This window comes from Heteronotia binoei, chromosome 8 (genome assembly GCF_032191835.1).
Source record: "Heteronotia binoei isolate CCM8104 ecotype False Entrance Well chromosome 8, APGP_CSIRO_Hbin_v1, whole genome shotgun sequence".
Taxonomy (NCBI): Eukaryota; Metazoa; Chordata; class Lepidosauria; order Squamata; family Gekkonidae; genus Heteronotia; species Heteronotia binoei.
In genome coordinates, this window is record NC_083230.1 from 27383848 (window position 1) to 27396623 (window position 12776).

At 41.8% G+C, this 12776-nt stretch overlaps 1 protein-coding gene across 3 annotated transcripts in view; it reads left to right on the top strand.

Annotated features, from left to right (window-relative positions):
- The window catches only part of TSPAN12 (tetraspanin 12), a 103075-nt gene that overhangs the window by 37299 nt on the left and 53000 nt on the right, over positions 1-12776 (top strand). For all 3 annotated transcript variants that reach the window (XM_060244841.1, XM_060244840.1, XM_060244842.1), the window contains one exon: positions 6143-6278. In XM_060244841.1, coding sequence (XP_060100824.1) covers positions 6143-6278 — 136 coding nt within the window. The remainder of the gene's footprint in view (positions 1-6142; positions 6279-12776) is intronic.

Sequence of the window (12776 nt, forward strand, 5' to 3'; positions counted from 1 at the left end):
AGGCGCTCCTTTAGCTGGTCCATTGTGGGGGGGAAAGGATAGAACAACTTAAGCATTTTAAATATTTAGGCATTAATTTCCAGAATAATGCATCTTGGTCTGCACATCATAACTATGCTATGAAAATTGCTAATGTTAGCAATCCATCGAACGGATCCAATCGAAATTCCTGCAGAAAGTCTTAAGCCGGCCAAACTGCATTGTAATATGTTTGGAAACTGGCATGTCTCTATAGGCGACCAGAGCTTGGCTTGCCACTGTCAGCTTCTGGCTCCATCTACACTATATCTCTGAACCTGAGAGCTTTTCCCACCATATGCTCTCTGAATATAATTTTTTACCTGGTCAGAGTATATTGCAGGGAAAATCAAGTCTTTGGGCCTATCCCTGGAATCATTGTCCATGCTGTCATTTTCAGCAGCATTTTACCAAATTAAAAGTAGATTTTTGGACATTGAACGCCAGGAATTATATAGTCTGGCCAATAAAACATGTTCTCCACTGTGTTATTGAGATTCCATGGGGAAAATGGCTTCCTACTTTCCCCTTTTATTGACACCCCAGCACCGAAGAACTTTCTCTCTTGCTAGATGTAATACTCTGCCCTCTGCCATACTTCTTGGCAGATTTAACGACAACCTACTCTCTTAGATACTGTCCTTGTGACCACACATCCGTTGAAACAGTCCCTCATGTCTTGCTCCACTGTTTGTTACATTCACAGCTTCGTAACTCACTTCTGTGTCCCATTTTAGAGAAATCAGGAGACTGCTCAGATGCCTTGAAAGTCTGTAGGCTTCTGAGTGGTTTCTCCCCGAAAGACACTGAAATAGTAGCCAAGCTCATTTTTCTGACCACCATGATACACCAAAGGATTTTGAAACCATAGTTTTAATTGGTAACGATGTTTCTAAATGTTAACTGTATCGTTTGTATTTTATGGGTAATTTTTATTCTGTATAATTTGGTAATCTTTTTACTCTGTATAACTGATCTCTTTTATGCCAATAAAGGCTGATGATGATGAGAGAGAGAAGAACCGTCAGAGTGGATTTAACAGCCCCACATTTCAATTGCAAAAACACACAAGGCTCTCAGTCATTAGACCGGGGGTGTCAAACTCATTTATTATGAGGGCCATATCTGACATAAATGAGACTTTGCTGGGCCGGGCCACGTGTGTCATAAAATGCAATGCCAGGTAGCAGAGATATAAACTTTATAAAGGACACAGACAAACACAACTAAAGATTTTTTTACTTAAAATAAAACATGCTTAAAACATTAGCATGTTTGCAATATTTTGTTTAGCAAGTCTCTGATAACGAACGTCTCTTGCTCTAAATTATTGCATCAAAATCTGGAGACAATGTCTATGCTGTAGCAATTTTGACTATGCTGTTAAGGTGTGTATCTGTAAATTGAAGGCCTATTTTTGATTTATTGACATTCACTACAGAAATTTCATGATCAGTGCTCTGTGCCCTAGGAAATGGCTGGGGAAAACATGAAATGGCTGGGCATTGTGAGCTTTTGTACATGCTGCTTTGTGTGTTGGTCAAGAACATGTGAAGGCACCATGACATAGACAGAGGGCTATGTGTTTATCTGTAAAACTATAATCTTCCCCAGAATAATAACTGTAGCTCCTATGAGGTGGTGCAAGAATGGAGAGACAGCCAGTATCGTGGTTACTATCAGCCTACTATCTGGGGAGTCTAGGTTCAAAATCCCTAGTCTACACAGGAAATGTAGTGGACACACACAGTCAGCCTAATCCACCTCACTGTGGACTGTTATTCCTCATCTAAATTGTTCCCATTGCTTTCCTATTGAGAAAGACTGGATCAGGGCATAAATACAGTGAAAAGCGAGAGGGAGCCCAGTTGCACCCAGGAGAGCCCTGACAAAACAAGCTTAAACACAGAGAGAGAGAGAGAGAGAGAGAGAGAATAACAAGGCAAAAAGCTCATACCTTGAATAAAACTGTGTTCAAGGGCTTAGAGGTGTTTTTTTCATTTCTTCAGTGGGATTGAAGCAATCAAGCAAAGCATCCTCTGCTCTTTCCCCCTCCCTTTTCTGAAAGGAAGGAGGAGGGAAGAAAAGTCTCAGCCAATGGAGGGACTCTGTAGCTCTGCTGTTTGATTAAGCGAGTCAGGTTCTATCAATCACACAGCGGAGCTACAGAGCCAAGCCCCTCCATTGACTGAGACTTCTCTTCCCTCCTACTCCCTTGTAGAAAAGGGAGGGGGGAGAGGGAAATAGCAAGAGACTGCTTGACTTGGCTGCACTGCACAGAGAAACAGAAAAATGGCAACCAAAGGAAGCAGGAGAGGGAGAAGGAAGCAGACAAGGGCCATTTGCTGACAGGTCTGATTGGAGCCCTCTGGGGGCCAAATTAGGCCCATGGACTGCACATTTGACACCCCTGCATTAGACAGTCTTGATCTGTCATTAGCCTCCTTAAAACCAACGTGAGAAACCAACCCATAATTGCAGGTTAGCAGCGTAATCAGCAAAAACCCTTGTAAAAAGAATCAGTTTGGTAGAAAACTGGAAAAGATTGGCCAAGGTGGATTTTTCTTGGGTGGCAATTCCCAAACTACAGCATTCTTTCTTTTGTAGTCACCAGCCCTCCAAACGGTAGAGGCACATGGTCTTCAGAGAAAAATGATATTTTCCACCCTGATTCCATGCGTTATAAGAATCAGTATAGAGGGAACTCAACAAAAATTTGTCTGATAAAAACTTCCTTCACCAAAGATAAGCTTCAGTTGACATAGCAGTCCTTGGACACAGTGTATTCCACAGTTATTGGGATCACAACTAACCTAAATGCCTTTTATAATCCCACAGTGGTCATGAATCAAGCAGCAGCAGCAGCAGACAGCTGCCTCCCATTTCAGCTCCCTCCCCCCACTCTGATATGTGTTTGTTGCTTCCCTTCAGGCTGTACAGAATGCGCTGTTGAAAATGCCATTGTACACACTGCAAATACGATTGCAACATAAATTGTGAAATGGCCACTGGTCATTTGTGACTGCCAACACAAACCCTTCATGCTACAAAGCCTGGGAAGTGAATGATGTAGAGTTTGTCTCTTAGCTCTGGCAGGTTATGCAGCAAAATCTGTTTTTAATGACATTCGGCCACATTCGTTTATTCTTCTCCCTCTCCTGCTTCCTTTGGTTGCCATTTTTCTGTTTCTCTGTGCAGTGCAGCCAAGTCAAGCAGTCTCTTGCTATTTCCCTCTCCCCCCTCCCTTTTCTTCAAGGGAGTAGGAGGGAAGAGAAGCCTCAGTCAGTGGAGGGGCTTGGCTCTGTAGCTCTGCTGTGTGATTGATAGAACCTGACTCATTTAATCAAACAGCAGAGCTACAGAGTCCCTCCACTGGCTGAGGCTTTTCCTCCCTCCTCCTCCCTTTCAGAAAAGGAAGGGGGGAAGAGGGAAAGATCAGAGGATGCTTTCTTTTTAATGACATTCAGTTAATACCATGAATTTGCTTTTGCAATAGGAGCCTGCTGGAATATGAATGATACAGCAGCAAATGAGAATGAATGCATCGTTATGTTAGTACATCATCTTTGATAAAGACAATGCTATGTTTTGACAAATATCTCTGTGCTAATTTTAAAATTTGCAAAGGGGTAGCTGTGTTAGTCTGTTGTAGTAAAAGAAAACAAATGTCCATGGGCACCTAAAAGACTAACATCATTTATTTCAGGGGTGGCCAAACTCTGGCCTGGGAGCCACATATGGCTCACACATATTGTGGGTTCTTGAAGCCCTCACTGCCTGTCAGCCAGCTTGGAGAAGGCATTTGTCTCTTTAAATCACTTCTGCAAGCCAAACCAGCTAGTGGCTTGGAGAATACATTTAAAGTTAGAGTTGCTTTCTTTCTAGCTCTCCTTCCTCCATCTATTTTCCTTCCTTCCTTCCTTCATCTGATGTTCGTGTTTTGCAGCTCTTAAACATCTGACGTTTATTCTTTGTGGCTCTTACGTTAAGCAAGTTTGGCCACTCCTGATTTTTTCATTATGAGATTTTATGCATTACTACCCACTTTTCAGATGTGTATGTGCAGGGAATTCTGCTTATAGGGCAGGGTACTGAAGGAGGGTGTGCTAAGGCAGACAGTAAATTTCGTCTTTCAGATAAAGATTCATCGTGGGGAGAAGGAGGTGTATTTTAAAAACTTACCATTCATTTACCCAAGTTAGAGGGAATGCTGTTAACATGCTTACATGAACAAAGATATACATGCTCGGAGTCCACAAATGTTGATTGGCCTTGGTAGTCAACCATAGCTTCCAGTATCATTTTTGTGCTCATTGTTTGGCAAGAGCTTTTTACAGTGGAGAAGCAGCACGTGTGGTGTTTGCATGTGGGTGGAGATAGAAAACTATTCTCAGTTCTTGGCACTGCTGTATGTTTTAATTAATTAATTAATTAATTTCCTATTTGTATCCCGCCCTCAGGGCGACTAACAGCAAATTTCCTATTTGTATCCCGCCCTCAGGGCGACTAACAGACTCAGGGCGACTAACAGCAAATTCACATCATAAAATACAATAATCTATTACAAAACAGTATTAGAATAAAACATTGAGCAGTTATTAAAATCATAGTATATAAAATTAACATCTTTTGGTGCTACGTCTGCTAATATATAATGTACAAGACATATAAGTGGACGGCATCCCATAGTTTCTTTATAGTTTCTCATAATTTCCAGATATGCTAATGGCCTAGGTCGATGTCTCACAAAAGTGCGATGATAGTAATATAAATATAGCTGGCTTCTAGGTGGTTTGCGGCTCTTTCCCCTTCGTTCTTGGAAGCATGTTGAAACAGTGCTGTTTTATAGGCCTTATGGAACTGGATGAGATCTTGTATGGCCCTGCTATCATTTGGGAGGGTATTTCATAATGTTGATGCTGCCACCGAGAAGGCCCCGGCCCTGATCGAACTTAGTTTAGCCTCCTTCAGTTGAGGGATTGACAAAAGATTTAGGGCCCCAGAACGCAGTACTCTCTGGGATATGTGCGGGGAAAGGCGGTCCCACAGGTAGGCAGGTCCCAAGCCATATAGGGCTTTAAAGGTTAGTACCAGCACCTTAAATTGGATCTGGTATGCTACAGGCAGCCAGTGCAGCACTTTCAGCGCAGATTGGATGTGCTTGTGTACAACAACCTAGCTGCAGCATTCTGCGCCAGCTGCAGCTTCTGAATCTGAGACAAGGGCAGCCCCATGTAGAGGGTGTTACAGTAGTCAATTCTTGAGGTGACCGTTGCATGGATCACTGTCACTAAGTCACGGTGCTCGAGGAAGGGGGACAGCTTTTTACTCCACCCCAAAGTCTCCCAGCTCCACCCCCAAAGTCCCCAGATATTTCCTTAGGACCTGGCAACTTGGGTCATCCCAGAATTTTCTCTTCAGCATTCTGGAAAGTCTTCCTTCTGTGGTGGATACAAAAAGCCTAGGAAGGGATATAATGACCTCTTTTAACGGTGTTATGAACAACCTATTTATACATAGCTCTATATACTCTTTAAAGCAGGACTCTATAGTACTACACCTTTCTTTCATTTTCTGTTGCTGAAAAGAGCAGCCCTGGAATTAGAAAGCATTAAAGGTTTGTTTAGTTGAAGTGTTTAGTCTCACAACTAGGTTTCTTTCTTTTCCTACACAAATCTGTGTAGCCTTTTGACATATTCATCCCCTTGTCACTTAATATTTGAGTGCATCCTCCAACATTTCAAATGTTAAAATTGTAACATCCCTGTTCTCATATCAAGGATTACCATCTAAGCCTGCTCTTTCACTATTACAAATTGACGAGGGCTCTACATTTCCTCAGATATACTGTATTCACTTCCTTTATAGAAATATGAATTTAAATTGGATGAGCAAGTTCTTTCCTTTTGGTCCTTTGTGCGTCTTTAAAAAAGCAAGATGGAATAGCTCTGTAAGTGCTTGCAGCCCAGGAGGTGGGGCTTCTCTGTTCCATATTGTTTCCATCTAGACCCAGAATACATGATAGTCTCATAATCGACTCCTTTTTTGTGGGTTATATGAACAAAAGAATGGGAAAACCAGGTTGATTTCTATTTCTCTAACCCTCTATTTCATTTGCTTTCAGGGTAGAGGAAGCTGTTGTTTCCACTTATTTTCCTGTAGTTCATCCGGTTATGATTGCAGTCTGCTGCTTCCTTATCATTGTTGGGATGTTGGGGTATTGTGGAACAGTAAAAAGAAATCTTTTGCTGCTTGTATGGGTAAGTTTATTTCATTGCCATATCATTTAATATTTAACCAAAGAGGAGATTTTTCTTTAAAACTATGTTGTTGATAGCTATTGCTACTAGATAAGTGCCCTCTAGGGTTTAAGGTTAGTCCATATGTTTGCTAACTTTTCCAAAGAACTTACTAAAGCCATGCCGATTCTTCCTTAACAGGGCTTGTTCCTCTGTGTATTTAATCATTTTGACTTGGACTTCCGCAGGAGTAACTGCATTGTAAACATGCTTAATTAGAAGTACTGAGGTTTGCTGCAGTCCATACATATACATGTGTTTGGACGTTACATACTTGATAATACTATCTGTCGTTATGCTGTAGTTTGTAAAAGAAGGATGGATGAGAATGAGGACATTTTGGAGTCACTTTATTTTTAAAATACACTCATAAATAACTTTGTTTTGCAACTTTTAACATTTTCCTTCTTTATTAGTAAACACATTAGTACCAAATTGAGAGTGATTTAATCTAAACCATTATAATCTAAGCTTAATGCTACCATAGAACAGCTTCTTAAAATGATCACATCCAACCTCACATGAATTGTAACATTATCCTAAAAAGTTTTATACATCTTGATATGCTATCACCACCACCACCACCATCCTTAACATAATTCCACCCTTCAGAATTTATTCCAATTGCGTATGTTCAGATATTTTGAATTTTCTTTTATATATTTTACGTAAATCTGTCATTCCATAAATTTACATATGTATTCCAATCTTTACAAATAATGTAAAGAATAATCTATTTTTTTTAAAAAAAAATCAGAATAATATTCTGTTTTATTACATTTGTTTTTCAATTTAAAATAATGCAGTGTTTTTCTAATAATATCTTCAGGTTCTGAAATGAATTAAAACTGCAGTGTAATCTTTTCTTCCTTTGTTTATTTAAAATGCCAGTGAAGCATAAGAATCTGGAAGGTAAACACATGTAGTGTGAGTACAGCAATCAAACTTCATTAAATCAAGCCTAGACATTCCTGGAGCTCTTAACCTCCAATATTTCACTTGGGGGAGTCTGAGAACCAACTTTTGCTGGCCCAACTGATAAACAAAAAATAAACGATCTTTTCCTAAGTATGCCACACTTCTTGACTAATTGTTAAATAATCAGTTCACTGTTGTACAGCAGAGATGTGCAGACTCAAGTCAATCGTTCATTCATCACACTATCAGGGAAAACACCTTAGCAGTGATTGAACAGAGCCAGCTTTTGTAAAATCAGATGAATTGAAAGATTTTTTTTAAAAAACAACAAAACAGTGTGAAGTCTTTCTGGTCCTTTTTTGTCTGGAGATCAACTGGAGGAGCCTGAAGGGATTTTGTGCGCATGCATTTGAATCAAATTCTAAGTTAAATTAAATGTAAATTTTAAAAATAGACTGGATCCAAACTCCTACAAATGGAAAGGGTTTGTGGAAGTGGATCTTCCAGGCCATTAGCCCCTGTGCATTATTCTGAATTTTGTGTCCTACTCTGGATCCAGGAGATCTCCATAATTGCCCACTATACTCAAAGACTCCATTCTTGAGCATTCTTGAGACTGAATAGATGGTGTGAGGAGAACTCCAGACTTTCCTGGATGAGGCAGTCTGGGTTCAAGCCTTTTTATGAGACTGAAACAGCCTTGGTTAGCATGATGGATGACTTGCACCAGGAGATACAAGGAAGTGAGATTCTGTTGATTCTCTTGGACCTCTGCTGCTTTCAATACCATCACTTGTGGTATCCTTCTGAACCGCCTAGACAGGGATTGGGAGGCATGCTGTGTTGGTCCTAGTCCTATGGAGGGTAGGTTCTAGAAGGTAGTGCTGGTGGATTGCTGTTCAGCCACTCAGCCCATGGCCTCTGGGGTCCTGAAAGGTTCCATTTTGTCCCCTAGATTCTTTAATATCTACGTGAAACTGCTGTGTGAGGTCATCTAGAGATTTGAGCTGAGTTGTCACCAATATGTGGATGACACTCAGCTCTCTCTAACTCTTTCAGCTGATCCCAGAGAGGCTAGAGAGCCCGAACCAGTGCCTAGAGACATTGCATGGATGTGCGTAATAAACTGAAGCTTAATCTGGACAAGACAGGAGTACTACTGCTAGGTGGAAGGTCTGGCACAGGATTTAAGGTATCACCTGTACCTTAGGTCTGAAACAGGAAGGTCTGACACAGGATTTAAGGTATCACCTGTACTGGATGAAGTTGCATTCCCCTTAAGGACAGGTCTGTAGTCTGAGGGTGTTGTTTAACCCAGGCATACTGCTGGATAAACAAGTGGCAGCTGTGGCTAAGAGTGCCTTTTGCCAGCTTTGATTGGGTAGCCTTTCCTGGGCAGAAAAGATCTGGCCACTGTGGTGCATGTCTTGGTTAGAGCCAAACTAGATGACTGCTGTTGTGTACTGCCTCTTTAAGAGGCTATCCCAGTAGGCCTCAGAGCAAGCAGAAGAGTAGGAGGAACTCATTGCTTCTCTTCTTAGTCTCCCTGCTAGTAGCCCATGGGAGTGGAGGGTCTAGTAAAAATCTGCAGAATCAGGCCAGGACAATCCTGGCCTCGAGCTCTAGAAACATCTTAGTTAAGTGTCGTTATTCTGTATTCCAATACCCAAGTTACCTGTCCTACAGTTACTGTTAACAAAGACGCCTTCAGCTAAACGGAACTTGATGTTTTTTATTTGCTCCCCTACACAAAATGTGGCAACAAAGGTAGGATCCTCCTGGTATTAAAACACCCAGGAAGCAGTGGATATAAGTTGAGATCAGACTAGCTTTTTCCATGCCTTCCGTATTAGTGCTGACTCGCTACAGAAATGGCTGCACTGGGCTATATAGAAGAATTTGATGTCTCCTGGGATGCAGAGAGACTTTCTTACTATCTACGAGCTAATAAGATTGAAGGGGCAGAACAAAAGCTTGCAATCTCGTTGACTGAGGAGGAAAAAGCTTTGCTATTGTTTGTTCTTTGATGGCACCTGCTGCACTAAGTAGAAAAAACTTACGGTGAACTGATAGCTCTGTGCAGACACATTTTTGCCCAGCAGCTGTTACTCTGCAGAGGTTCTAATTTTTAAAAGTGTGATCAGCGAGCCAGTGAAGAAATTGCAGCGCTCCATCACCTTGATGAACATTGTGAGTTTGGGGGTTCTCTGGAAGGCTCGTTATGAGATCGGCTCATCTGTGGAAATAGGGATGAGGCCTCCTAGCAGCACCTCCTCTCGGAACAGAATCTGATTTTTGCTGCAGTACAGCAACAAGCATTAGCAGCTTGAAACAACTTCATGTAATGTCAGAGAAATCTGTAACAGGCACTCTAGTGATGCCCACGTTCTCCCAACAAATCCAGGAATTGGATGAGAAGCAAGTACAGAGGCCCATATCTGTATCAGTGGGATTGTGTAAGTCAAGTAATGTATCTGTATGTTTAAGCTGGGGTGAGCAACATAAACAAAGTGAATGCGGATTCAGGAACACTGGGTGTCAACACATGCCAAAAAAGGGGTCATACAGAAAGAGTTTATCAGTCAAGGGCTAATCTCAGGAAACAGAACAGGGAAAAGGTACCCAGCTTCAAAGTGCCGATAATTTGGAAGGTTCCCTGAGGAAGAAGTGTAAACACTGTACTATATTCAACATATTAATGCTATCAAGGGGGTAATGCCCCCAAATGATAGTTGCTGTGGAGATAAATGGTCAAAATGTGAAATGGGGCCAGATCCACCATCCTAGATAGCAGCACATTTTCACAGCTGTTCCAGGACCGTTCTCCCAAATTACACAGATCAAAATGTTATCTTTGTGACTAAGCCCAAAGAAACCAAGATGGCTCCATAAATTGTTCTCTAAAGATGTGAGAAATAAAAAAGACTCCTTTAGGAATTGGAAGGAGGGCCTTATAACCAAGGATGAATATAAACAAATCACCAGTGCTTGTAGAGAAAAAAGTTAGGAAAGCTAAAGCTCAGTATGAACTTAGGCTGGCCAAAGATGCTAAAAACGACAAAAAAAGGGGTTCTTTTCTTATGTTCAGAGTAAGAAAAAGAGCAAGGACAGGAAAGTGAAATTGTAACAGGTAATGAAGAGAGGGCGGAACTGCTCAATTCCTACTTTTCCTCAGTCTTCTTTTCTAAGAGAAACAGTGCTCAACGTGGCAATAACAGAACATATAATGAGGGCATGGAGTTCCAACCTTAGGATCAGCATAGGGGTAGTACATAAACCTAGTTTCTTTAAATGAAACTAAATCCTCAGGGCCAGATGAACTGCATCCAAGGGTTCTAAAAGATCTTGTGGATGTAATTTCTGAGCCTCTGGCTATTATTTTTGAGAATTCTCGGAGAACAGGAGAGGTGTCAGAAGATTGGGGGTGGGCGAATGTTGTCCCCATCTTCAAGAAGGGGAAAAAGGAGGATCCGGGTAACTACCAACCAGTCAGCTTGACGTCTATACCTGGAAAAGTGACTTGTGGCTATATTGTTAGATGATTTTAAATATAGGCATGGTTATAGGATGGAGGAGACTTGTCTTAACAGTAGTATGTGCGAAAAGGATCTAGGAGTCTTAGCGGACCTTATGCTGAACTCGAGTCAACAGTGTGATGTGGTGGCTAAAAAGGCAAATGCAGTTTTGGGTTGTATCAATAGAAGTATAGTGTCCAGATCACGTGAAGTTATGGTATCGCTTTACTTTGCTCTGGTAAGACCACACCTGCAGTATTGTGTTCAGTTTTGGGCACTACATTTAAAGAAGAATATAGACAAATTAACTAGCCCAGAGGAGGGCAATAAAGATGGTGAGGGATCTGGAGATCAAGTCCTATGAAGAAAGGTTGAAGGAGTTGGGGATGTTTAGCCTGAAGAGGAGGCGGCTGAGAGGTGATATGATCACCATCTTCAAGTACTTGAAGGGCTGTCATCTAGAGGATGGTGTGGAATTGTTTTCTGTGGCTCCAGAAGGTAGGACCAGAACGGGTTGAAATTAAAAGAGTTTTTGGCTCAACATAAGGAAGAACTTCCTGACCGTTAGAGCGGTTTCTCAGTGGAACAGGCTTCCTCAGGAGGTGGTGGGCTCTCCTTCCTTGGAGGCTTTTAAACAGAGGCTAGATGTCCATCTGACAGCAATGCGGATCCTGTGAATTTAGGGGGAGGTATTTGTGAGTTTCTTGCATTGTACAGGGGGTTGGACTAGATGACCCTGGGGGTTCCTTCCAACTCTGATTCTATGATTCTACAATGGACAGATTGCTCAGATCCTTGGAAGCTGTGATGTAGAAGTTTGCTGTGGACCTGTTTCATGATCCTAGGCTTAGTGAGGCCTACAGGCTTCAGGGAAGCCTGTATCAGAGCAGCTACAAGGCCTACATCTCCCAGTATCCCTTCTAGTAGGGTCAACCTGATTGTGTGGGCAGCAGTTTTGCAGGGGAAACTTGCCCAGTGGAGGTCAGAGGGGTGGGACCTAGAAAGAAGGAAACAAAAGGCCCAGCTAGAGAGGGAGTGTTGTTTTCTCTGGAAAGGCTGAGCTGGAGAGAAGGCTGCAGCAGAAGAATTCCCTCATTCAAAGAGTGGTGGTGAGTCATTTGGAAAGGAACGTCTAGTTAGTTGCATCAGGGCTTTTACTTTGCTTGGTGTCACCTTTACTGTTTTTCCATGTTCATGATTGTACTAAGAGTGACAATCCACTTGTTTGTTCTTGAGCACTTACAATAAACTCATTGTTGTTATACTGCCTGCATGCTTCTTTGATCACAGAAAAAAGGTGATTGCTGAGAAGGAAGACACAGGGTTCAGGTGGGTGCTCTAGGACCTTCCAGACAGATCTTTACCAGAGTGGCGGCAGCCAGTAGAAGGTCCTACCTGGTTTCCTGCTGGTGGCAGCCTGTCAGACAGACCTTACCCTTGAGAGTTACTAAAGGGATTCATAAAAACTGGCTGGCAAGAAAATGGTTCATACCCTTGGGAATCAATGTTCAGGGAGTACATAGTTTCTGTAAAGCAGTATTGGAAGAACTAGCATCTGAGTTCCCATGTGTATTAGCTGAGTCATTAGGAGCATAGAAAGGTTCACCAGTGACTTTTCAAATGGCCCCTACTATAACACCTATTTGTTTGAAGACCCTTGAATGTTCCTTTTGCCCTGAGACCAAAATTGATGAAGAATTTAATCACCTTATTGTACAAGGAGTTATAGAACTGGTGACGCACGCAACCTGCCCCACTCCTATTGTTCCTATCTTGAAACCTAATGGCAATGTACATATTTGTGGGGATTACAAATTTACTGTAGATAAGGCACTCAGTCAAGACCCATATCCAGTGCCTGCCATAAACCAGTTGTTTTCTGTCCTAGCAGGAGGAAATCTTTTTGCTAAACTGGGCCATGCGCAAACCTGTGAGCAACTGATAGTGGATAACAAGGCTGCAAATACCTGAACTATTATTACACAGTGAGGGGCTTTTTATGTGAAGTGCCTTCAATTTGGAATCT